We start from the raw sequence: 27,243 nt of genomic DNA on the forward strand, positions 1-27,243 counted from the left end.
CTGTGTAGAGTTGTGGATCAGTGGAATGTTTGGAGTACTCACAACAGAAACAGTTTTAATTGCCCTTCCAAAAGAAAAAAAATTTAGGGAACTGGCACTGAGCAGTGACTTAGGAAGGTGAAGTGTACGTGTTGGACACTGGTGTTTTTGTAGAGGTACAAATTTAAGTAAACACGAAATATGTGCACTGTTGTTCCTCTCAATTGTTCAGAGAACTGTTATGAAGAAATCTTTCAAACAATAGGATTTTTCACTTGCTGTAACTTCAGTATCATGTTTACCCGTTCCAATATAGATTTTTGGTTTTGGTTTCTTTGCTTATTACAATTTCTGACCTTTCTTTGACTGCATGTGTTTCTGGTTAGAAAGCTGAGGAACCATTCATCTCATGAGTCTGTGCCATTTAAATTTTAATGTTGCTTGAATTCAACATCTCTTCAAATACAGTAATGAGATGCTACAGTGTAATGAAGATGATTTTTCCCAAGTGCAAGTCAGGCATCCAAATTCTTCTGCATTGTTTCAAGCTACCTACTGATTAGAAGCTGCACTGTTCAAGAGGTGCATAAATAATGCTGATTTTTCTTTAATCTTGTCCTATCAACCTGATATGGAATCAGGTTCTTCAGTGTTTGAAGACCATGCTGCTGTAGCTAGCTATAATAAATGGAATTTATAACCCAGGAGCTTCAAGGCACTGAGTCTGAGCATTCCTGGTACACTGTTTTGACATCTGGCAAATCCAGGTAGAAGAGCAGTGCAAACACCCTTCAGAGTTCTGTACAGTCACTGTAGAGGGAAGAACAGTCTTGTCTCAGCAGAGTCTCCTTAGTTGATTTCTAATATTAGTATTGTTCAGTTTGACAAAAGAAATGGAAAAAACCTCATCATCGGGTTTTGGGCTCCTGAGCTCTATTCTCCTCAAAGGCTTTTGAAATAGGCCTTTCACAAACCTTTATTGGTCTTGTTACTCTCTAGTGTTTCTTTTTATATGCTTGCTCTGTCTTGGAAATAGGGCTTTTCTTGTTTTTTATGAAGCTTATGATCTTAATTTACTGGATACATTTGCTCTAGGTGGAATGTGTGCCCAATTTTAAGGCCTAGTGTAGTCTCACTGCTGTTTTATGTGGGTTTTTTTCCTACAGTTAATGGGGAGCAGGAGAACAGAGTCCAGAAGGGAAATGGATACTTCCAAGTGCCACCACATACACCAGTTATTTTTGGTGAGGCTGGAGGACGCACTTTGTTCAGGTATAAAAACTGACAAACATAAATCCCGTGGCTGAGCAATCCCTTTCTTAGTGCAAGCAGGAATGCTATAAAAATGTTATTTGGATCTGTTCTGTACATTCAAGACATGCCCTCAACAGGCAAAATAAGCAGGTGTTGATAATGTGGCATTATCCAACTGAGCCTATGAGTATGAACATCAACAAGGTGTGGGGTTTTAAAGCAGTAGGAGCTGTGTGTATAGTCCTTAATTGTGTGTGATATTTTTGGGTGCCTTCTTTCTGCAAATTGATAAACTAGGATGTGCTTTAGAATGAAGTTTTACTGCTTTGGATTCTTATGGAACTTTTCCTATGAGTGTATTATGCTGATCTTTGAGTATTAGTTACTCAGGAGCTGTTACTCACTGGAGAGTTGGCTTCTGCTCCCAAAATTATAGTTGATGATCCAGTGGAATGCTCCTTCCTGCCAGAGATTAGGACTCAGGTTCTGCATTGCAATGGGTGTGTACTGATGACACTTCTTGGTATCACTATGGTATGTGATACATCAGAGACACTTTAATAGTGTTGCAGAACAAGTGCTGAGCTTGCAAACCCTGTGAATTGTTTGATATTTACTGAGATAGTGGATTTTAGATTTATGGGGTGGGGAATGTTTGATTTGTTGGTTTTGTTTCCCAGGCTGAACAGGTCCCAGAATGATGTAACTTTCAGTCCATAAACTGGTCAGTAAAACAGGGAAACCATTTTCAGCTTGGAAAACTGATTTTTAACCTGCAGTATCAATGTATTTGCATTGTACCTGGGCCTTAGTATCTGCCTCCATTCTGTACTGGATCTTACCTGCTACACAGCTGCTGCTCAAGAGAACACTGAAAAGACCCCATTGAAAGGAGCAAGCCATGCTTATGGGACCTAAAAGGTGGATTGCAGGACTCTGACAAAATACCTTACTGCAATTTGTAAAATTAAATGTGGCTTTTTTGCATCATGGCGTGTGCCCATTTCCTAAAATTGGTTTTATTCTTTCCTTTTAGTGAGAGCTTAGCAGATGCTTTACATGCAGAGCTTGTTTTTCCCAAGGAGAAGAGAATTTATGCCAGGTGCCTTTCCCCTTCTCCTGACAGTTCTGTACTTCAACACACAAACATAACACAATCCAGAGCAAAGTACTTTCCCAAATTTTCTGTGTCATAGCCATAGTCTCCTAAGATCCTACTCCCTGTTTCTGCTCTGGGATCTGTCTTCCTACAGCTCCTTCTGGTCTTTACAGAAAGTAAGTGATCTCTTCCCTAGTAAGTTCATGGTGCTAACACAGTTCAAGCTGCCTGCCCATTAAAAGGGCAGGACCTCTCCTGAAAGCTTTTTAATGCAAATGACAATAATTGTTGTTACAATAAAGGTAATTTCTGTGTGTCTCAGGTTGTTGTGTCGGGATTCAGGAGGTGAAACCGAATCCATGCTTCTCAATGAAACGGTGCCACAATGGGTAATTGACATCACTGTGGATGTAAGTTTTGGGTGCCTAAGTTTGGCCTTTTTTTAGTTTTTTAGGATGTACTACAATTAACTTTGCAGTATCTGAAATGACATTTTAAATTTTTGCGCTGTTTGTATTTAAAATAAGTGGTCTCAAGGTCTGTAATCAAGACCCTTCAAGATGCACCGTTTTTTGATGTGTCCAGTTAAGGTATTTTTGCTCCATTTCTTTTGACACACTGTCTTAGATAAAGAATTCAAAGTCCTGTGCGTAATTGGTATCCTTTTCAAGTGAGGAACAGAGAATACACTTCATATTGCTGCTGTCTTTTGATACTAATTGCCTTTGAAATAAATGATAATTTATATTCAAAAGCTAGATGATCTGTGCATCATCTAAATTGAAGTGTCTCAGGAGTATGAGTAATTTGGCTGTGGTGGGGATGTTGATTAAGAATCTCTCATGGGTTTTGATAATTAGGAGCTGAATATACTTCACATAGCAGCTGCTGCAAATAGGAGCTGATAACAGTTCATCCTAAATTAACATTTCTGAAACTTGTTTCCTTCTAGAAAAATATGCCCAAGTTCAATAAGATTCCCTTCTACCTCCAACCTCATTCATCGTCAGGGGCAAAAACTCTAAAAAAGTAAGTAATGCAAATATGACTATCAATATTGAATATCAAAATTGTAGAAAAAAACCTGCAAGCTCAGGGAAAAAAAACACCAAACCAATTCACTGATTTCCCAGAGAATTGTTTTGTGCTTGAATTTCTAGAAGTTCTTAGTCATTTAACAGCATTGCTCTAAAGCACTAAGTTATATCAGAATATTTGAGAGAACTGTAGATTTGTTTTGGGTTCAACAGACAGTTGTTCAAGTTTATGCTAAGAAATGTCTTAAGAACTAACTACTGAAATGAGTATGTGTTTTGTGGTATTTAATCAGAAAACAGATGAATTTATAGATGGTTACTCTGTTCAGAACCACAGCTTTGTTTCCTGTTGCTAACAGATGAATAACTGCTTTTTGCAAGGAAAAGGGACAAAAGCTGACAGTAGGAAATGCTAACTAGTACTACCAGTCACATGAGCTGGAACTGGGAGCTGTGTAGGTTAGAAATCAATGCAGATTTTTATCTGGTCTTTTGAATATCTTAACCACTTTTCTGAGTTTTTTGCTGTGTGACTGGATAAATTGCTGTTATGATCATGGTATTCTGGATGGTCTTGATAATTACTATTAGACAATATAAAGATGATGTGTGTAGTTGCATAGCTTGCTACACTAAGGTATTATGAAGGTAAGAAGTAGAGTTTCTCAAGTTTTTTCCTGACAAACTTCTCTAACTCCTATAGAGACCGACTGTCAGCCAGTGACATGCTTCAGGTGAGAAAAGTGATGGAACACGTGTATGAGAAAATCATCAACTTGGATAACGAGTCTCAGACAACGAGCTCCTCCAACAATGAGAAAGCAGGAGAACAAGAAAAGGAGGAGGACATTGCTGTGCTAGCAGAGGAGAAGATTGAACTTCTGTGCCAGGACCAGGTGAGTTCCCTGTGATCAAAACCAAGGGGTGGCAGTGAATTGGTAGTGAATTTTTGAATACTGAATTTAAAAAATGCTATAGAATTATTTAGTTTTAAAGGTAATAGATAATGTTTTGACATCATGTTAACTTAGTGCTGACACGAGTTTCAGACAGTTGCATATAGGCAGGTGAAAGATTTTCCATAGTAAACCTGTTTAATTTGGTCTGACTTGTGACTTTTACAGGATTACTTACTCATACTCACAAATGAACTTATTACAATTGCATGGAGTTGTATTTTTAGTGTTTCTGGAATGGTTTGAATTCTGCATTTTTAGCAGTTTTTAAAATTGGTCCAAAACCACTAATTGCCTAATAAGTGCATGAAGATGAAGTACTGAGGAGGTGGTTGTAGTCTGAAGTTAGATGTTACACTGCTAAAATCTCTCAGTAATGCATCAGGTTCAGTTGCTAATTGAAGAATCTGAGCCTTTGCATGGTTCATCTTGGTATCAGTTCACCCCTAGGACTGTGAAAACTGGAGTGTTTGGTTTGGGTGTTTTTAGAATTTCTGCAAGTGTAGCAGACCTGTGGAGTAAAAGATGACTGTTTGCTGTGCAGGTTTTGGACCCCAACATGGACCTTCGAACTGTAAAGCACTTCATCTGGAAGAGTGGCGGGGACCTGACACTTCACTACCGCCAGAAATCAACGTGAGGGCAGCGCAGACCCAGAGGGGTCATTATTTACTTGACCATACTGTGCTGGTTCCAAGAGTAGTTCTAGAGAAACCCACTGAACCCCTAAGGTAGATGAGACTTCTAATGCCTCAGTATGGACGGGAAGTAAACATTTAATTGAAGTGACTAATAGACCTGTAATATAGAGGAAAAAAAATCTATATGACTTAAACTAAAGTCTGTCCTAGTCTCAGTCAATGAGATGGGAGGTCCCTGAGTGGTTCGTGTTGTGTGAGGTGTACAGAGAGTGGATGATAACCCAGTGCAGACTTTTGCTTCTTCCTTTTTGTTTTTGGTTTTTTTCCAGAACATAATCCCCTCATCTTGCTCATGCTCGGTATCAAACTGATTTGTCCATATTAGTCACTGTTCACAATGTAATTAAGAACTGCACACAAGGTATTTTTAATACATTCCATTCATAGAGTTCCAGCAATGATTCCTCATGGGTTACTTAAGCATTTCTACCACTAAAAGAAATTTGGGAAAGAAAACACCAGAAAATAGGTATTGCATACTTGAATGAATGGGCCCATTTAATTGCAAGCCAAGGGTTAACATGAGAGTTGTTTTAATTGCTTTAGAGAGCTGTTGACATGCAAATAAGAACACTAGAAAAATATCAGAGCAGGGTGAGTCCAGTGATGCTGTGCATCATAATAGAGTGAACGTGCTTTGCAGCAACTTAGATATTTTTTTCTAAATATATATAACTACTGCCTGCACTGTCCTAGGTGTTCTAAAGACACACTAGTCTAATTTTTAGTAACTGTGCTCCAAAAGTATGTGACATTTTGTTAAAACTTCAAACCATTCTGAATATAACTTCAGATGTTTAATGTTAAACTTTAGAAACTTCTCAGCAGATTTCATATTCATGAGATAAAAATACTGATTCTTCTTTTCCAAGGTTTTATATGCAGTTGTTCTTTTGTTAGAGACTTAGGCAGATCTTGTTTTCACTGCTGTTTCTAAAAATCTGTGACTGTCATAGGCTCATGGTAATCTTTTATAGAAGTTTAACTTATTGGGGGGAGGGAGGGTAAGGGCCTTTCAGCTTTTTGTGAGAAAATGTGGGGATATCCCAGAAAACCATTTGTAGCCAGAGCAAATTACAAATCCTCTTAGAGAAATGGTGTAGAAATGACTCTTGTCTGAAGCAGAAGCACAAGTGCCTTCAAGGGGCAGTATATTATTGGAGTTTCTTCAGGAGACACATGCTCTTGCCCTTCCTGTATCTTGTGATCAAGATTTAGGTTGAGGCCTAAGGGAAGTCCCAATAAATTATATTACTGGGATTGTATTGGTCAGACAAAAAGTAAAATATTTTTCATCATGTTTTATTTGAAAAAATAGTCAAAATATAGTCAAATAGTCAAAGTAGTCATTCCCTTCTGCACTTTTAACCCAGCAAAACAAGCTCATTGCTTAGACAAAACCATGGTTCAGAATTAAGCTAGCATGTCTTTTCCCCTGTCTTTTGAAAGTCAGTTTCAGTTCTTTATCCCCATTTCTGTGTATGCTTAGTTTGACACACTTGTGCTTTAACTGCACATTTTTAGTGCTATTTGTGAATTAAATGGTTAAACAGAACTGTAACTTTTATTGGTAAATTGTCCTGACTTGTATTTATTAATAGCAAGGGTCTTTGTCTGTTCCAGTAGGCACTGTTTGGGTTATGTTTTGTTTCCTGGTTGTCTTCCTGTCCTATTGTATACATTGGAGTTGCTCACAGTAATTTTTTGTTTGAAATCAGCCAAGGTTGTAATTTTCCTTCTGCTTTTTCTTTCTAACCATCCCAAAACACAGTAACAGGAAAGTTTTTAATGGAAGAGTCTGCAATGCCAGAAGGGTAAATGATGTTTCACAGTTGTATAGAATAAAAGGCTTTAGTTAAAATGTTTTCAAGTTGTTTTGTGTACTAGATCAATTGTGCAGTTTTGGAGCTTGGATGGTTGCTGTTGAATGTAACAAAGGGCTTCAAGTGTTTTGAAGCCTCAAGTAATGCAATAGCTGAAGAAATGGCAGTGCCTTAGCAGAATCCTGTGAAGATAATCTTGTAATGGGGTTGGATATAAGAATTTCTGAGGTGAGCAGACTTTCAGATGTGAGCTCTGAGTCCTGTTGAGGGGAGACTATCACACAGGCATTCCTGCTTTTGTACATTTGAAGGTATTTTGTGCTAACCAGTGACTTGTGTCAGTTGCTGCTGAGCTGTCTGGCTGTGAAAAGGTCGTAAGAGGTACATGGGAAACCAGGCTGGGTTTCCTGATGCTGAAAATGCCAGAGCAGAATGCTCAGAGCTTTTTCTGTGAGAATTGTCAACTGAGCTGCTCTCTGAGGACACAATTTAGTGCCCAAATGTGCTCCTAGAGATTCCCAGCTCTGACTTAGATGGAGTATAAAGTGAGAGAAGGATTTTCTTGCTACTACCTTTTAAATTCTGTCACCTTTTCTGGGGTTGTACTGTCTGTAAGAGTCCTGAAGGCAGGTGGAGGGCATTGAATTAATGAGGGGCACAGCTCCTGGGACAGTTTCAGTTTGCCAGAATCATAGGAAAGGCTGAGGATTTGTAGAAGTTATTTAATTTCCAAGTTCATAATGGGAAGGAGTTGTGAATCTAGTGTTTAGTAATGCAGCCTGTCTCCCAGAAAAGCATTTAAATTGTGTATGACAGGTGATTTTTTTATTCTCTTTGCATGGGGTGGGGCTGAGAACAGGAGAGCTCGGCTCAGTACTTGTAGCTGAACTGCAAGTATCATTTTAGGATGAGAAGAACTGCTTGAAGGATTTAGCAGTAACTTTAAGAAACACTGACAAAATATTCAAAATAAGCCCTAGGCAGAGAGGTTGTAGACTCCCCATCCCTGGAAGTGTTCAAGGCCAGGCTGGATGGGGCTCTGAGCAACCTGCTCCAGTGGAAAGTGTCCCTGCCCATGGCAGGGGGTTGGGACTGGATGAGCTTTATTGTAGAATCATAAATGGTTTGGGTTGGAAGGGACCTTAATGTAGGTCTACCTCTTGGTCTTGGGATTTATTAGTTGGATTGTCCAAGTATTCCCCAGGAGAGGGGCAGCCAGGGACTGGCAGGGCATTTACTGGTATAGAGACATTACACCAAGGTATTATTTTTCCTTTTACAGAGGTCCTGTTTGTTTCTAACTTTATCCCTAGAAATGTATTTAACTGGACATTCAGAATCAATCTTAAAGCACATGATCTTACACTGTGGATATGCTGCTGACTCCTGAACAGAGCCAGGTAGAGTCACCTCCCAGCTGTTGGGAGCACAAGCACACTTAAATATCAAGAAAGTGGTTGACTGAAATAGCTTCCTGTACTATGGTGGAGGTTTTCCTGTACAGAGCTGTGCAAACCCCATGCAGAGCAGAGGTGCTGATTAGAGACTGGGTGGGACATGCCTGATCTTGCTCAAAGATGCCATGACACACTATTCTAACCATCTTTTTCAGGGCATTCTGAATGCTTAGTTACATACTGCAGCTTAGAAATATAACTTAAAGCAGTTGAAATTCTGTTACAGCAGAAGCAATGCCAATTAGTGTTTGCTTAAGGCAAAAGCCAAGAAGGAGGTTGTGTGGGCAGCAGTGGCAGTGCCCAGGAAATGGAACATATTTACACAGTCAAATCAATGCAGTGAGTAACCTGTAGCTGCTTTCTTTAAAGAGCCTGTTCTTGTGTAACTGCTTGGAGGTGAAAATGCTTGCCCAGTTTTGGGGGAAGATGGAGAGTGCATGTGGAAGTACACAAGCCCACCAGTATGTGAGTGGTGTGATCTCTGCTCAGCATTGCAGAGATCCATTTTCCTGCAGCATTTCTGAGTTACAGCTCAGAGAAGTTCAGCCAAGAGTGACAGCATGGATGAGCAGCCTCTGCACAGAGCGTAGAGCAGTACAGCAGGAGGTTCAGTAGATTGTCAAGCCTGCTGTGAAAGTTTAAGAGGGAAAATTAAGTCATCACTGCCTGAATTTGGTGTTTTAATAGTTCTTACCAGTAGGTGTTCAACTTAAAGACAATAAATACATCCTTTATTTAAGTTCAGCCAGAATTATTTCAGCATCCAAATTGCTGTTAATAATGAGATTTGCATGTTTATCTCTAGGCTGGTTATTTCCTCATCACAATCTTGGGGGTTTACAATCATTCCTAGTACAGGGTTATGCTGTATGCAAAGTTCCCATGGATCAAGTTAGCCTCACTTGGGGCAGGGCTTGGCCAGGTTTCTGTGGCCCTTGTTGAGCAGAGGTTTGATTACCCGTGGGAGGAGGTTCTGTGGCTCCAAAGGCCCCTCCTGGCTCAGCCCCATCAGCCCTGGGTGCTGTGGCACTGGCAGGCGTACAGCTCAGCAGAGATGGGCTTTGCTTAATCCTCACTCTAATACTTGAGCTGCTGGGAGCCTCTGTGGGTTTAACGTCTGCCAGACCCGTGTCCTCAGGCTCAGCTGTTAATTTGAGGGAGCAGCTCAGGTCTGGAAGCTCATCCTGTTGTGTCTGGCCATACAAAGCACCCTGGTGCTATAATGTCCAAGGTGACCTCCCCCTCCCTTTGTTTTACCCTTCTGCTGGTGTCCAGATAATCCTCCTTATCTCTGTGGGAGAGCTGCTGCTGTCGGGTTTAGGGATGCCCTCAAAGTTTAGAGAGTGAGAAAGGTCATATCCAGCTCCTGTTTACCTGGAAACAGATGTTTGGGACAGCACTGGGCTGAGTGGCTGTTTGGTTTTGGCTCTGAATCCAGCCACCCTCAGGTGCTTCTCCTCCTTCTTTTAGGTTTTGAAACTAAAATTCCCATCACTCACAAGAGTGGGCTTTCTGGGCTGCAGCTGTGAGGGAGTATCCAAATTGGCAAGAGAAAAGAAATTTGACCAGGAGGTCTAACTCTTCACCTCATTTAGCATTTGAATGATCAGGTTTCAGGTTTGGAGAACGAAACATCCTCCTGCTCAAGGTTTAACTCCTTGGTTTTCCAAACCCCTTCCCAGAGCCAGTTAACACACAGAGGCTGTGCACAGACTGAAGTAAGTTTAAGCCATTTATTATGGTGACATTTGAAATCTAGCATGAGTTTTGACATTCCCTGCTCTTAGATTTCTAACGGCTGTTTGGAGTACAGAGTCACTTAAATGAGCTATTACCCTCTCATAGCCATTTTTGAGAAAGGTGTAAGACTAGAAACAGTCCTAAATAAACAACATGAATAAAAAACCACCTAGGTGTCTTCAGGCATCAGGCTCCAAGATCAAACAAACCTAGGACTAGTTTAAATTACATTTAATTTTAGTGTTTGGCTGTTCACCCTTGTAACAGTCAGCTGGGGGAACAAAAGAGGAAATTTATTTTAGCAATACAGGAAATAAAATTGGGTCACAATTAACAGACCCTTTAGCAGACTAGAATCCACTGTCAATTCTACTGCCTTTAGTTAGAGCTTAATACATTCTCTGAAGCAACAGGTACTTCGACAATCCTGTTCAGAACTACTGTACTTGCAGTATTTCAGACTAACAACAGATCAAGGACACATTTTTTGTCAGGGTGGACTGATCTGAGGCCCTCGTGTGCTGTAACTTTGCTTGCACCCTTTGGCTGAAGCTGAGCTGTCACAGGCAAATCTGGGGGATCTGGAGTCCCATCCCTGCATCGGTACCAGATTTCAGGCCAGGCAGCTGTCACTGATCTGCACAGTGCAGAAACACAGCAGGAGCCACGGCAGGGAAAAGGCAATCAGGCAATATTGTGCTAAACGCCCCCCAGCCTTGTACCCCCATCTCTTAATTTACTACGGATTTTCACCACAGTAGCTGAATTACTCCCTATCATCAGCTTTGAAGTTCCATGCTAAATCACTGCCCTGAAGGTTATAAAACCACCCATGTCTTCCATTGTTCATGTTTGCCATTACATTCAGAAGCGATTTGGAGACAAGTGCAAACAAAAAAAGCTGCAACAGCCAATTTCTGATGCTGCACAACAGCCCCATGTCTTAAACTTACAGTGATTTGTATAAAAATAGTCATGAGTAAATAGAAAAGCACAAGCAAAGGAAAGCTATTTCTCAGTCACTACAACAGCCAAGACGTTCAATCTTCACCAAGAAGGTTCATCACCCCTACGTTAAAATCATCTTCAATTTGTTTCAAGTAACCATCATCATTCCCTCCCCCCTCATTGTTTATTTAACTGCAAGGCCACCACCCCGGTCCACTTCAAGAGCAGTGAATGACAGGACCCACCACCATGGCTTTGTCCCATTTGGGGCTGCAACTTCCAACCCCTGCTGGAATAGGTGTGGAGGAGGTACACGAGTAACTGTTACACAGAAGGGACTTAAACCAAGACAGTCTGCAAAGTAGTAAATAGGAATAAAAGTATCTTAGTGTTAAGAAATGCCTTGCAAGTCACAAGAACAGTCTAACCAAGGTGTACCATTAGAAAAGCTTTCTAACAAATCCAAACTGTAATTTTTTTTTTTAATGCCATCAAACACACAGTGATGATTTTTATCAAAGTGTCACTGTTTAGGCACAGTGCCTTCATAAATACATTCAGGAGCACTTGTAGGCAAATGTGAATTCCAGAACTTGATGTTCTGCCAGCGTCCACCTTGTTTCTGCATCAATTTTTCCCTTGAGCTGGTAACTTTGGACAGCATTCAAAATTCTGAACATAGATCCATTAAACAGTGATTGGAAAAGACAACAGGATATGTACTTCATGTGATTTCTTTTCTAGTATTGTCTACACTAACAAAATAGACTAACTGTAATTCTTTCAAGATCAGAAAAATATTCCAAGCTGTAGCAGTGCAGCATTCAGCAGTCTGTAAACAGCAGCAGGGTCCATTTCATGCGGGATCTTGCGCAGCTGCTTCTGCTTTCTGCTCACTTGCTGCTTCATCCTCTGGTGTCTCTGGAGCAGTGGTTAATGAGCTCTCAGTGCTGTTCACAAGCAGCTTGGATTCCTGGTTATCAGCATCAGTTCCTGGTGTTGCTTTTGAAGAAATGTCATGAGGAAGATCAAGAGAAGGTAAAGATGGAATTGAAGGCAGGAGGTCATCCAGTGTGGGCTGCTTCCCTGATCCGTCAGGATACGGGGTTACACCTTCAATGTCCAATGTTGATGCATTTTCTGGGAAATGGAGATAAGTTTGTAAAAAAAAGTTATCAGGCTAACAGACAGTGCCTCTGGTTACCCTACATCTAGAAAAATCAGCATGAGTGAGACTCCTCCTACAGGACATGAACAGATTCACAACTGTCAAACGCCTGGGCTGTTCACTCAGCTCTCCCCAAATCCAGAAAATCTGATGCTGCACAGAGGTTTTAAAAGAACACAAACCGTTTGCTCTGCTGTGTTCTTGCCCCTTTTGTTATTTTGTGTTGCAACTTTACAGTCATCCCACCTTTTAGAAGGGAAATGTGTACATCACGTGAAAGTATTTTTTACTTTTTTTAAATAGAAGAGTGTATTGGGTTTGCAGGGCCAGGCTTTGGTAGTGGGGGGCTCCAGGGGTGGCTCCAGTGAGGAGCTGCCAGAAGCTTCCCGTGGAGCCAAGGCCAGAGAGCTTCATGGCTGAACCCATCAGTGTCTGTGGCAGCACCTCTGGGATAATGTAGTTAAGAAGGGGGGGAAATGGGACTGCAAAACAGCAGCCAGAGGGAGGAATGAGAATATGCAAGAGGAAAAACTCTGCATAGCCCACAGTCAGTGCAGAAGGAGGGGCAGGAAGCACCCCAGGCATCAGAGCAGATTCCCCTACAGCCCAGGGAGAGGCAGCTGTGCCCCTGCAGCCCAGGGGGGAGCCCATGCTGGAGCAGGGGATGCCCAAAGGAGGCTGTGACCTCATGGGAAGCCTGTTCTGGAGCAGGCTCCTGGCAGGACCTGTGGCCTCATGTGGGACCCAGTCTGTTCCTGAAGGACTGAGCTGGTGGAAGGCACCCGTGCTGGAGCAGGGGGAGAGTGTGAGGAGTGCCCGTCCTTAGGAGGAGGGAACAGCAGAGATGTGGGATGAGCTGACTGCAGCCCCCATTCCCAATACCCCTGCGCCTCTGCCAGGAGGAGATGGAAAACTTTGAGTAAAGCGGAGCCTGGGAAGAAGGGAAGGGTGGGGCAGAAGGTGTTTTTAAGATTTCAGACTATTTCTCATTATCCTGCTCTAGTTTGAATGGTAAGAAATTAAATTTCCCCAAGTTGAGTTTGTTCTGCCTGTGATAATAACTGGTGAGGGATCTCTTCCTGCCCTTATCTTGACCCATGAGCCTTTGCTGGATTTTCTCTTCCCTGCCCAGCTGAGGAGGGGAGTGACAGATTGACTTGCAGAGCATCTGGTGTCCAGCCAGGGTCAGCCCACTATAAAAAGGCACTATTGAGATGACTGCAATTTTGTTTTCCTTTTACAACTGTGAATTTACACTGATTTTAGAAATACCTGCTTTTAGGGTCAGTTTAACCTGGATCAATCAGCATTTTCATTTAAAGAGTCCCACATTCTATAAACTTAAGGAAAAGCGCATTAGATTTTTCCACTTCTAAACCTGATTTCTGCTACTTTTTCCATCTCACTTTTGCCATTCTTTCTGATTTTTATTAAAATTTGCCTATTTCCAAGAAGTGGGATGATGTTAAGCAAGCATGAGTTGGTGCCATTCCAGAAATAAGATCTAAAGGAAATCTTGAGTGCACTTACCAAAATAAGCAGAGGCTTCACTATTTGACATTAATGTTTCAGGGCCTACAGAAGCAGCTGCTGCTGGCACATTGAAGGAGGCAGATGGTGACAGGCTGGACACTTCTGTTAAGCTTGTGAGCTCAGAAACTGAAATTCCAGACCTATCTAGAAATCCTGGAAGAGAAAGCAAATGTCAGTTAGATACAACCCAAAATTCTAGATTCAAAAGGACATGTTATATCCAGACTGAAGTCAGTGAAGTCCCCTTCCCACTAAATGCAAATAAATTTAATTTACGTGGTACCCAAATTCTCCAGCTCTGAAATCCAGGGAAGTCAAAAACTTCAAGGAAAACTACCACTAAGTGCTCACAGTTCTGAATTTAAATCTCCAGCTCGTTTAAGACCGTATTAGTTTCTTTAGATGTCCTCTAAAGAATTTGTGAAAAAAGCACCTAAGAAAACATACCTGGATCCATAACTCTCTGGAGAGGGGGAGGAGGAGAAAGGGAGCTTTCTGGTGAATAACCACTTATTTCTTGATCTGTGGCATGATCCAAGTTCATAACTGTTTCAGAGCTGTCATTCTGAGAGGTAGCTGCCAATAATGGAGTCTGGAATAAGACAGTAAGAAGGAAAAACATCTTTTTACATCAGAAGTTTCACCTGAAGCCAACCTTCCCAAGAAAGCATCCTGCCTGTCTCCATATAAACCAGTTCAGAGAGAAGCTGTGATGCTGAAAGTCAAACACCAATTAGGACATGTTCCAGTTCAGCCCTTTAAAGCCAGTCTGTTCTCAGAACTTGGTTCTTGGAGGTGTATCTTTCTCCTAGAGAGGTAGGTGTTCTAACATGATCCTCATTGACTGGCACAGCTGTAGGATGCAAGACTTGAAAATAGGGAGAGAATATCTGGCAAAAACTTTCATCAGCCACCACTGGTGATCTGGTACCTGCTCAGCAGCATCAGCTCTCATTTTCCCTTTACCCAACTCCATTTCATTCAAGCAAAATTGAATGCTGTATTAAAATACACTCTTACCAATGTCCCAAAAAGCAGAAAATTTTGAAACTCTAGAGAACATGGCAGAGATAGGAATTTACTTCTTTCCTACCTCTGTGTAACCATTAGTGGATGGCACAGGAGTTCCAGCTTCTGGCGAGGGTGAAGGTGATTTGCTTTCTGGCTTTTTCTTTGATGTTATGGACTGTGTTGGAATTCTGTGCAAATAGCCATATCCAATACCACATCCTAAACTGTACAAGAGAAGTAAAATGACATAAAAAAGGTGCTCTTAACAAAGCTAATATTTTTAATTTTGACTCTTTTAAAGAAGAAGAGTTTGAGTCTTTTATCTATAGCAGGAAATACCTACCTGCAAGAATTTCCACTTAGAGCACTGAAGGAACACTCTGCCATCAACTTTTAGACATGCACAGCTTAGCTTTCAGTGAATTATTTTATATCTTTACAAAATATTTCACCTGACCTGATGTGGGTTTTGTTCTTGCTTTAGCTGAATATTTTGACTATGAGAATGCAGATAATGAATCTGCTAATGGGGAACTCAACATAGGGGTTTTGCCATTTGATTCAACTCGAAAAGGATTAGATCCAGAATGTGCCCAATTCCTAGTTCTAAGCTAATTTTTTTTATGGAAAGATTAACAGTTTTATGTGACAAGTGTGAGGAAACAAGGCTTAAATCAGAAACACCAATAATTGATAGCAGTAATACTCTTAACAGGAGCTTATTTACAGCAAGTGTGTAACCTGTCATCGACAGAGATCAGTACCTTCCTTCTCCACCCCAAGCTCCATTGGGAGTCACAACTACCTCTCGGATGGAATCTGCTTCAGTGTTATAAACCATCAGCTTCAGCGGCTTCCCCTCATGGGATTCAATCAGGGAAAAGAAATCCTCTGACTATGAAAAAAATAAAAGAAAGTAGTAGTTAATAAACCCAAATGTGCAAGTCAACATTTTACATAGTTATTTACTCAATGTGAGATATTAAACACCCAGAGACAGAAAAATCACCAATGTAGTTTGATCTTTAGTGGCAACTTCTTTTTATTGTCACACTAAAAAGAAAGATAATGTTTACCTTAACAATAAAGCTTCTGTCATAAAATCAACCTTCCAAAATCCCCCAACACCATCCCTATACATTTGATTAGATTTATAAAAAAACAAATCCTACAACATACACTTGGCAGGCACAAAGATAATCACTCCCCACTGGAAGGAACATGCACCCTACCTCCTGGAGAATCTGATCAGATCCAACAACGTAGTCAGTGTATGGCTGGAGACCAGCCAGAGCTGCAGGAGATGAAGGCTCAACGTCCTGTGAAAGAATGACACGAGTCATCTGCACCCACAGCAGGATAAACTACCAAGATCCAAAAGAAAAGCTAACTTCCAGAGCAAAGAAGGAAAGAACATTTTGTTAATGGGATAAAAAAGTTCTTGAATAGTCTACATCTGTGTGTGATATCCTGTAAAACATGCTGAGTAAGAAAGATGAGGATGCTACCAATTTAAAATAACATCCTCTGAAGATGTTGAGAAATTGCATCTACTTAAACAACCAGAAACATAAACATTCTTTCTTATTCAGTTCTACTCTGTCAGCTATTTTGTGATGCTTTTTGTAACATTAGTATTAATTTAATGAAGTTTAGCCAATACAGAGACACCAATCAGGCTGGAATTTTTTTGCTTTTGCCATTGAGTCTTCAACATAAAACAAAAAAACCCTTCCCACCTACACTGTTTGGTCCAGTTGGGATGGAGTTATTTTTGTCACTGTCACTGGCAACACTAACACCACCCACTCCTACTCAAATAGCTCAGACAAACCTTCAGGACTGTGTTCCCTTCCTGTGTGTGACTGCAGCACTGTACTTTACATAACAGCTACTGCTAAACATCACAGTGTAAAACAAGGTTACATGAACAATAACGAGCCACCCAAGAACTCCTCCTCACCAGAACATGCCAGACGTGTTCATTGGCTCCCTGGAAGCTGCAGAACCTCACACTGGCTCCAAGGAGGCCTTGTCCTCCCCACATGTTACTGGGGATCACCTCCACCTCTCGTATTTTCATTGTTTTGATGTTATACACCTCCAGCTTCACTGCTTTCTCAGCATTTGCCTTCAGCAGGTCTTTCAACATATTGTTTTCCTTGTTCTGTAGAGCAGAGATACAGGACTAGCATTATTTCCAATTGCACCTGTAACATGTCACATCTGTGGCAGAATTTGAATACAAAGAACCAAAACCATCAGTGTTTAGGCTCTGTGGTTCACAAACACAGTTCCATTTTCTTTTACTAGAAAGCAGTTAGTTCTGTCAACACACGTCCCTTTCCATAAATACTTCCTATTATTCCATTTCATCACTGGCATTCCTGTCCTTCACAACTACTATTAAATAATACCAGCAGTATCAGATGCCAACTGTGTAGTCTAACCATGAGCAGCAACGTTTCACTTCATGTCTCTGAGCCCCATCCCTCTTCAACAGCCCTTCAAAGTCACTGCAAACTGACTGTGAAATAATATCTTTATTTCTGTCATGTTAGAAGATTAAATGATCTTCCCCCAAATCTGCCCTTATAATGACCACTTCCAAAAAAGATATCTCCACTCATAAAACCAAGACAAACTTAATGAATTCAGCTGGTATGTGGTTAGGGTGGAGCATACCAGGCAAAGCTTTGAGCCTTTTAAATAAAGAAACAAAACCCCAGCCAAAACCAAAAAAAACCCCATCAAACCAAAACTCAACTCTCCTCTCCTAACCCAACACACAGGAACTGTGTTCTTGGTCTCAAAAGTATGATTCTTTTTCATGTTTTATCAAATGTTGAAACAAGCTTGTTTAAACAAATGTTGAGCTCTGATTATTGACTCACCAGTTCAGTATTCACCTCGTGGTAGAAAATACCTATGAATAAGCAATAAAAAACACTGTGCTGACCTGTTAAGAAGTTAAGGTGAGTAAAGGCATAAACAAAACCTTTTCCTCAAATTTGGATCTAACCAAAGAGACTTTGAACACCTGCAAGTTTTACTCTACTTTTAACGTCCAATGTGAAAAGTTTCTCTACTTGCGACAGTTTTGGGTTTTACCTTTCATCGCTACCACGCCCACATTTCATGTAGGGTGGAAAAAAACAACATTGAAATCATTTGAGACTTACAAGCCTTGTGTGTCCTATGGCAATGATGAAATCAAAGAAAGGTTCCAGTCCTCCTTGTTGGGCTGGGGAGTTTTCTTGAACCTGCAGAACATACATTTTATCGTTATTCTACATTGATCTCCAGTTACGTAAGTGAAAGTGTTAATCTTTCCACTTGATTCAATATTTACTTTTGAGCTGAGCCAGAGATAAGGCACCAAATGACTGCCCTCAAGAAGCAGTCCATAATTAGGACCTCACTTTTATAAAACTATGAACAACAGATGTCCAAATCAAGCTGTAAAAAGCAGGTTTTGAACCCCATATCAGACACAAATGTTGTGATTCAGAGTTCACAGCCTGGAATTATTAAATACTGAATGCTTTGGAGAAAGGCTTGGTTTTCAATGTGCTGCTTCAGGATTTTCTTCCTTGATTCTAACAACCTGAGCACAGTGAGAGTCCCCACTTGCATCAGAGCCATTTTTCCATGAACACAACTGACAGATGGGTTCCCACCTTTCGAGTCCATTGGAACAGGAACACTTACACAAGAGCACTACAAACACACGCCTGCTCACAAGTTCAGGTCAAGAAAACTGCCACCACTTACAAAAGATTCCTAAGAAATCAGAGTTGGGACACCTCAATTTCATTATAACCAAAGTTGTCGTAGGAGAGATGTCATAAATATAGACAATACTCATTAAAACACATTCATACCAGGAAAACCCCCACCAAAAGTTCACAGATTACATGAGAGTCCACCCACTTCAAGGTAAACCAACAAAGCAAGATGGTATTAGGGAATCACTGCAAACCTACTGACAGTTTGCTCTTAACTTCACTTTTTGTTAACTCAGCAGCCCTTAACCTTGGATATATTTGACTCCTGAGGGCTACCTCAGAATTTAAGCACAAAATTACAACCCACGCTTCACCTAAAGGAAGTTCATTGATACATCTTATATTTGGTCTGGTGTTACCAAAATGCTAGATATGTAATTTTACTTTTTTTTAATAGATAAAGTTGTATTGGTGCTTTTGCTGGCAGAATTGTCTATAAAAGTTATCTATTTAATAGCATAGCTACTTCAGCAAAACCTTCTAAAGCAAAAATAAGAATAAAAATCATGCTTTATTATTAAACAGTCAAGACTGAGCACTGTAACCACAGCTGGAGTAGAAGTATTAACTTTTATCACAACCCTGAACTGCATCAAAAACAAACAGGCAGCTTTGTACTGATGCTGAGAAACACAAAATGCAGATGAAGTGGAAAGCAGCACGTGGCAGTAAAGCTCCCATTCTTATTCCAGGGAGGGAAAATAGCCACGAAAGAAACGATAACTCATGCAACAGCTGTTATCAGCAACAGCTCTGCCTATCCTTAAACTTCCAGATATGCATTTACACCACTGTACGTGCAGGGAATCTGCTAAAGAGAGCAGTTACAACAAACTTGCATCTACATCTGGGAGAGGCAGCCACGGAGGAAAACACCGCTGGAGCGGGAATTAACTCCCTAACAAGATGCTGTGAAGATCAACAGAGAAGGGCGTAGGGAAAGGAAGGGAGCAGGGAGGGAAGAAAGGGAATAGGTAGAGAGAAGAACAGGGAGAGAAGAAGAAGAGCAGAAAGAGAGAACAGGGAGAGATAGAGGGGAGCAGAAAGAGAAGGGGCACCGGGAGGCGAGCAGGGAGAAAAGGAGGGGAGCAGGGAGGGAAGAAAGGCTGTTCTACTCTTAAACTACTTCCAGTTCCCCGAGAGCAGCCCTACAGGCTCCCCCGGGCTGTTCGGCACTCAAGTCCCGGCCTCGAGCCCGCTGCAGCCGCCGGGATGGGCACCCGCTGGTACCGGGAGCGGCGCGGCCGCCCCGCCCCTGCCGGCGTGGCAGCTCCGGGAAGGAGCCAACAGGTGGGAGCCAGGGCGGCCCAGCCAGCGCGGGCGGGATGCGGGAGCGAAACCCCGCCGGACCCGCCTCAGCGCCCGCCACCCCTCGCCGCCCTCCCGCCTCCCTCTCTCCCTCTCCCCGCGGGCCCGGTGCCGGCCGCCTCACCCCGTGCACGTGGAAGCCCTCGGCGCCGCCGCCGGGGCCCTCGGAGCTGGATCCCAGCCCCATGGCGGCCGCCCCGCCACCGCCCCGCCGGGACCCGAGCGGACCCGGCCCTCAGGCGGCGCCGGCCCCGAGCATCGCCCTCACGCCGCTCCCGCAGGCCCGAGCAGCGGAGCGCCGAGCGCAGCGCCGGGACACAGCGGAGCGATGTGGGAGCGCGGCTCGGCTCCGCGTCCTGGCGCGTGACCGGCGGGGAACGCCCCCTAGCGACGGGGGCGGGGCGGGAGGAGCGAGGCGTTGCTGCGGGGGGCGAGGAGGGGGCGGGGTCAGTGCTGAGGGGCGTGGTCAGTGCTGAGGGGGCGGGGTCAGTGCTGAGGGGGCGGGGTCAGTGCTGAGGGGGCGGGGTCAGGGGCGAGGGGCGGGGCCGGCGCTGAATCCCCGAAATTCGCTGAACCACGGGGTTGTTCAGGGTGGAAAAGAGCTCTGGGATCACTGCATCCAACCTCTCAACGAGCCCCACCGTGGCGACAGACCATGGCACTGAGTGCCTGTCGCTGTTGGGGCGGTCACGACACACACGGACAGTGCCTCTTTCAAGGGCCAAAAAGCCCTTTATTAAACAAAGCAGCCTCTTTTATACGCCTTTTGTATGTTATCATTTGTGTTACAGATTCGGTGGCTGCTACACTACTACAGTAGACTCATTGGCTGTTATTAACTACAGCATATTACCATTGGCTACCTGTGGCATAAGCGTTCAAGCATTCAGAAAAATAACGGGTGCGGATATGTTGCTGTTTTCTCCTTCTGTTGTTTAAATGTCATGCTTCTGTTAGTACTACATTCTCACGGGTAAAAACTAATTGTTTTTCTTCTCATGGACTTTTCTTACAGTCCTTCTCTAGCCGAAGTAACAGGCCTGAGCCATAGTTTTACAAAGACAGCAAGGCCTTCATTTTATAAGGTTTTACTTAAATGCCACATGTGCCACATCCAGTCTTCCCTCAGACACCTCCAGGGATGGTGGCTCCACCACCTCCCTGGGCAGCCCATTACAATATCTAATCACCCTTTCAGTGAAGAAATTCCTCCTTATGTCTAACCTAAAACTCCCTGGGTACAGCTTAAGACTATGGAAAAAAACCCAAAACCTGTCCACTACTGTTCTCATTTTAACAGCCTTTAACAATTATTCCCCTGATAGTATAATCCAGAAAGAGATTATTGCTATTTTTTTTACCAATATTGTGTTTCTGTTCCTCTCTGTAGGCAGAGAATTGTGCTCAAGAGCAGTGTTTCTACCAGCTGAGACAATTTTTAGCATTAATAGCTGAAGAAGCAAATCAATAGTCCAATGTTGCTGTTTTCCAAGGTGTAGGTGATCACTACGAAGATGTGGTATTTCATGTCTTCCCCATTGTGTTCTACTTAAGATGGATCTTTCTGATTCTGCCTTAACTCATGAAGGGAAAAGTTCTGAAAGTTTTTAAAGTAGCAGAATTAATTTGAAATGTTACTATATTAATATCGTTAAAATGCTAGTTATATTTTCTGCATGAGCATTTTCATTTCCATATAGAAGTATTGGTTTCATTAAAACTCCGTGGCAGTACTGCTCTCACCTCCAAGATCTCATTTTTCCAAAGGATCCATCCACATAATCTCTCTGGTTCAAGTCCGATGTGTAAAAAGAGAAGAGAAAAAAAAAGCTGCTTTTTTCATCCTCTGCCTTTGCTTCCAAGTGAAATTCTTGCATTCCCTGTCACTTCAGCAGCTATTTATGCTTGAAAATCCACAGACATTGGTTCATATTTATCCAAAGAAAGCATGGGATAGTCTCAGAAGCATTTTTAAGTAACTTTTCCCTGGAGTTGTCTCTATGCTGTGACTGCAGATCCGTGCATCACGTTCATTGAGCAGATGGGAAGTAAAAGTATTCAGAAAAAAAAATAAAATTATGCCTAGCATTCATCTGTGGGGTTTTTTGCTGTGTATATTTGGGAACCTCATCTCATAGTTGTGTTTTTTATGAAACTGCTTTTCTTCAGAATGTTTTTTGTAACAGGTGAGCCAATGAGGAGCTGCAGTGCTGGCCGTGTAATTGTATTTCTACAAACAATAGAAATGAGAAACCTTTCTTCAGACGTACCAAAAGTAGATGCCAGAGAAGAGAGTCTGATGCCAGTACTAAATTAGGAAATACAAGACCATAACAACAAAAAAAAGGAAAATCTAGAGGAATTCTTCGCATTTGTGTTTATCACAGAAGGCAGTGAAGAGGTTTCCATTCCCAAACCTTTCTTTGCATTCTCTTATGTTAAGGTGGAGGTGAAAGAGCCCATGAACAGAGAAAACAGTCAATTTGCAGGAATAGGTGGTACTTGCCCCATCTTTCTGGAGGAGCAGGGGAAGGAGCTGGCACACCACAAGCACATGTTTTGTACCGTTTGCTCAAAGCACTTTGGCTGCAGGGGACTGGGAAGTGCCAAACACAATTTTTAAAAAGGAATTCTAGCAGAGATCTGAAGGGGAGGTCTGTAAGCCTTAATAAAGTAATAGAAACTACAGTAAATAACAGTTTTAGTGGGTACCTGAGTATTACATCCCTGGGAAGAGCCAACATGGCTCTGACAAAGGGCTGTCCTGTGGAAATACACAGAAAAGAGTGATCTGCTTGCTTGGATTTCACAACTCCCTCATCAAAGCATTATCAAGGTTTTTCTAAGGAAACTAAGCAGCAATGCTTTGAGTTATATTTATTTCAATGAGTGGCTAAAATAGAAGAAATAGATAATGGGAGTGAATGATCACTGAAAGATCATCCAAAGACCTATCAAAAAAAACAAAGGTTGGTTTGCCTCATAATCTAAAAGAGAGATATGCAGTGAGATGACAAAAGGTGTAAAAATATAGATAAGGTGGTCTTTTTTTTAACTTATGCTTTCACATTTTGCTTGTCACAAGTTTCAGCAGTCTGAAACTTGGTGATCCCTTATTCCAGTGTTTCATCCATCTCTACAGGTTAAATTAGGAGTTGTAGAATAAAAGAAATCTAGGAGAGATTTGGTAAATGTAGGCATGTTTTAATTACTATTTTATCTAATTTACTAAAGAAACCGGTACCAAAAGTAGTGCTGCTGTCAATAAATTACTGAAAAAAAATCTAGTCCGCACTGGGCCACTTTTTTGCAGCAGTTTTGTTTGGAAAAATACTTTAGCTCATATTTATTCAACACTTGAGCAGCACTCCCATATTAAATTTGTCAGCTTACCCAGAGCCCAGAGACTCCAATAAATTATTAAAGAACAGCATTGTGTAGCAGGATTTGTAGTGACACATTGTGTCTTCTCACAGAGAGAAATCAAGCTTTATTTTCATGTAGCTCCCTTGAGGATGATTCTGTGCTGCACAGAGATTTGCTTTAAATGGTTGCATGGGTGCTTCGGGAGCATCAGCACAAAACTGTTTCAGACACTAAAAAAGAAAGTTATTTATTCGATTAGAGGCGATAAATTTTAGGAAAACAAAGGTCTGTCAGTGGAGAATTATATATATAGTGTGTGTATGAATATATATGTTATATAGTCAATGCGACATTTTGCAAAAATATTTAATTTTTTTAAAATATACTTTCTAAAAGAGAAAACTTACTGCTCTGCTTTCCAATCTGGCAAATGTTGAGTAATTTTGGTTTCAGCACCACAGTCCGAGGAGCCCTGCATGTCTGTTTCAAGCATTGGAAGGGTTTCACTTCGTTTGAATGTTGTTGCTGTTACATCACTTTTCAAAATTTTACACATTTAGCACATTTTTGGTTTAGTCTTTAGAATCTGAATATTTTAGTTTTTGGATTGTGATGCTGGTTTAGAGCTGGAAAATCAAAGAAACCAGAAGAATACATGGATAATTAATTATATTATGCAAGAATGTTTTTATAGCTAATGGATAAAAATTATGAAGGACTCAACAGAAGGCTGGAAACATCTCCTGGATCTTAGAGGGAGTGTATCAATGGTAGTTCATCCATAGCAAGGCAGAAGGCCTCGCTATTTAAAAAGTAAAATGAGATCATTAGACTTTTAGCCAAATATGAATAAGTATAAATATGTAAAAACTAATGCATACTGTACCTAAGTTTATAATTATCTAGATTACATTTCTTGTTTACTATAAAATCTGGAATAACTCATTGTTTTGTTTGGTTTTTTTTAGTGAATATTTCTATATTATTCAAAAACTTTTTCAGATGAAAAAGAATGTTTATTTGTTTCTACGGAGGGAAAATAAAATAATCTTTGGGGTTAACACTGTTTTATTGTGTCTACTTTGATTTGGTTGTAACTTTGGAATTGCTTTGATGTAATTATATGCCAGAGGCAAGGAGACTGGAATCAAAGAGCTTTCTGAACAGGTCTTACTGACTGTTCCATTAAGAGGCAAATCCCAACCTAGTGACAAAAAGATACGAGGACTTTAGGAAGATTTTCCAGCCTCTTCTCCCTGTGGGTTTTTTTTTTTTTTCTGTGATTATTCTTTCCTCATTAGTCGTGTTGTACAGGAAACAGTCTGCATTTAAAAGTTTAAGTTTCTGCATTTAAAATAGTTTCTGAAAACGGGCAAAGGAGATTTTTTGGTCCCATGTGGCACTAAACAAAGGTGGCATCTTCATGTCATCAAAACTGGTAAATCCATAAATGGTGGATGAAAACTGTTGTCAAATTTCTGAGCAAACTCTTATTGAAATTTTACTTTTTAAAATTTTATTATGTTAATTGTGTATTAGACAGTGGAAATAGGATTGAATTAGTGTTAATAAATAGCTAGGATTAATATTTTAGGTATTCTCCAAAACCGTTTGTCAACGGAGGATTTTCCTGTTATAGTAAAGTCAGTCCATGATAAAAACCAGCAAACTGGTAATGCAAGGTTAAAACCATAACAACTGGTAGGTCATCAGAAATTTATTGTGGTTGTTACAGGGCTTTAAGCCACTACAAATACTGCAGTGTTATGACATTTCCACACAATGATATCTGCATCAGGTCTTTGCTTTTGCAGATACCGAATTTTGAAGGAAATGTCATTTATCATTCATGGCAATGGAACTAAAACAATGTAATCCAGAACTGGCAGATCCTGCAGAGAACTGAACACTTTAGATGCTTATTTTTCAAAGCTCTTTGTGTGCTTAGCAATTTCATCTTGACTGTACCATTATTTTCTCAAATATCAGTCTTTTCTAAATGTTCCTCTGTAAATGTAAGATGTGTGCTGACTGCTCTACATTTAGATATGTAGATACAGTATAAAAAGCTGCAGCTGAGTTAGTTGTAGGTTTCTTTTTTCAGTCGGTGGAGAAAGTTTCAGGCAATTCTTGGCTGTAGCTGTTTTTAAAGACTTCTCAAAGCTGTTGTACAAGTAATTTTTCAGTATAGCAGAAGGACTGTGTAGCATGAATAAAGATCTTTGGCCTCTTTCAGAACTGTTTTACTGTAGAACTCACCAGAAATTAAGGAATAAAGGTATAACCATTCAAAATCTCAAAGAATTAATGTTTTCAAATATTGACTGTCTAAAATCAGCAAGCTTCAGAAGTAAGCTTGCAATGCAGAGGAAATTCTGTGAATGAATTTAATTAGTTAAGAATGATGAAAAGTATTAACAGAATATTAGTTCTTCCCTCATTATCAATGCAAAATATTTGTGTAGTAATAGGCCTATAATAAATTTCAAGATTATCAAAGAAGCTGACCCTAAACAATGTTTTGGTCAAAATAATTGGGAGTAGGAACTAAACATTACTGAGGACAATAATGTTTACAGAAAGTGGTTATTCAAAATCAAAAGGAAGAGCATCTCGTAGATCAAACCAGTTTAAATTACATTTTCTTAAGGAAATTCATTTCATCTTCCACTTGTGCAGATGATGTGCAGGACCTTTATCATGTGAACAATTGAATTTAATCCTGAACAATTATGTATCCGACAGGATTATCCACTTCACTGGCAAATATTAATAAATCTGTCACGATCTTCAGTCATATTTATTTATACCTCTTGGAAGGCAGGCACAGGATGCTCATGAATGGGAATTCTAACAGTGATTAGACAACATTTTCATATTTGCATCATACATAAACAATTTAAATGATCATCATATTGTTAACAGTATCACCCTTCAGAACTTCTAAAGCATTGAATCTTTTAACCTTGGAGAAGCATAAAGAAAGATAATTCTACATTTAAGAGTTGCCAGGCAGGGGCAAAGATTCAGCTGTATCCAGTTTTGTTGATTTTGTTGTACTAGTGTGTTTCAAGCCTCCCTCTTGTACTCACAAAAGAGAATTTCTATTTCTTATAAATAAGATATTGATGGTAAAGGAAGTTGGTGCTTCCAAATCTATGGAGTGCAGCTACATTCAGTACAGCTGTATGGAGCATAATATGAGTTTTAACAGCCTGATTTTATTTATTACTAAGCTTTGCAGAAACTACACAGCTCATTCTTTTGTCTCCTTTACTGTACCACTGTTCCAGTGCTATCAGACCTGCTCGGGTAGGTAGGCAAAGGTATTTCCTGTGCAAACGGAGCTCTTGGAAATGTTCCAGCATTTAAGCAGCACTGCTGGATGCAGGAACAGCTCAGCTGGGTTAGTAGCAGCCAGTAATGCAGCCATCAGCACACTGGAATAACTGGGATTTTGGGATAAGTCACCTCAGAGCTTTGGGAGTGAAGGGGTCTCCCATGGAATGGTTGAAGTTGGAAGAGACCTCGGAGGTCACCTGGTCCAAGCTGCCTGGAGCCAACTCTCCAGGGCAGAGTCAGCCTGCCAGCCCAGTGAGGATGTGTCAGGCACTCTTCCCTAGAAAGGCACTTCAAAGGCTTCGTGAGACCGTGCTCAAGTGGCTGAGTCACTCCCAGGGGACTTTTAAAGAGTCTGAGCTGATTAACTCTTCAGGCTCCAGCCCCTTTATGATGATTGTAGCTTTGCTGGACTTGTTCCAGTAGATGAGTATTTTTCCTTGCACTGGGGAGCCCAGAACTGGGCGCAGTTCTGCAGGAATTCTGTCCAACAGCTGCTGAACACAGAGTGGGAATTTCTTCCCCTGACCTGCTGGCTATGCTCCAGCTGATCCAGCCCAACATATGGTTGGCTTTATTTGCTACGGGGGCTCATTGACTCATGTCCAATTAGTTGTTCACCAGGACTCCCAGATCCTCTTCTGCAGAGCTGCTTTCCAGCCAGTCATTGACTTCAGTCCTCTGGTTTGGACCAGAAAAAGTGATCACAAGGTTCCCTTCCAAAGGACACACAGAC

General features: G+C 41.2%; 2 protein-coding genes across 2 annotated transcripts in view; one reads left to right on the forward strand and one right to left on the reverse strand.

Annotated features, from left to right (window-relative positions):
• The window catches only part of WDR48 (WD repeat domain 48), a 31,957-nt gene extending 20,456 nt beyond the window's left edge, over window positions 1-11,501 (forward strand). The window contains exons 15-19 of the mRNA XM_042043158.1: window positions 1,146-1,251; window positions 2,655-2,742; window positions 3,285-3,361; window positions 4,073-4,265; window positions 4,870-11,501. Coding sequence (XP_041899092.1) covers window positions 1,146-1,251; window positions 2,655-2,742; window positions 3,285-3,361; window positions 4,073-4,265; window positions 4,870-4,965 — 560 coding nt within the window. The 3' untranslated portion in view covers window positions 4,966-11,501. The remainder of the gene's footprint in view (window positions 1-1,145; window positions 1,252-2,654; window positions 2,743-3,284; window positions 3,362-4,072; window positions 4,266-4,869) is intronic.
• Window positions 10,026-20,110, reverse strand: GORASP1 (golgi reassembly stacking protein 1). The gene is made up of 9 exons (XM_042043159.1): window positions 19,927-20,110; window positions 17,889-17,969; window positions 16,670-16,873; window positions 15,939-16,025; window positions 15,471-15,601; window positions 14,789-14,930; window positions 14,143-14,287; window positions 13,693-13,848; window positions 10,026-12,134 (listed from the first exon to the last, which is right to left on the reverse strand). The coding sequence occupies exons 1-9, from the start codon at window positions 19,987-19,989 to the stop codon at window positions 11,851-11,853; spliced, it is 1,293 nt and encodes a 430-aa protein (XP_041899093.1). The 5' UTR covers window positions 19,990-20,110; the 3' UTR covers window positions 10,026-11,850.
• Between the last annotated feature and the right edge of the window lie 7,133 nt (window positions 20,111-27,243).

Source organism: Corvus kubaryi, unplaced genomic scaffold, assembly GCF_017639235.1.
Source record: "Corvus kubaryi isolate FWS band 111438036 unplaced genomic scaffold, C.kubaryi_AGA036_p1.0 37398, whole genome shotgun sequence".
In the NCBI taxonomy this organism is placed as follows: Eukaryota; Metazoa; Chordata; class Aves; order Passeriformes; family Corvidae; genus Corvus; species Corvus kubaryi.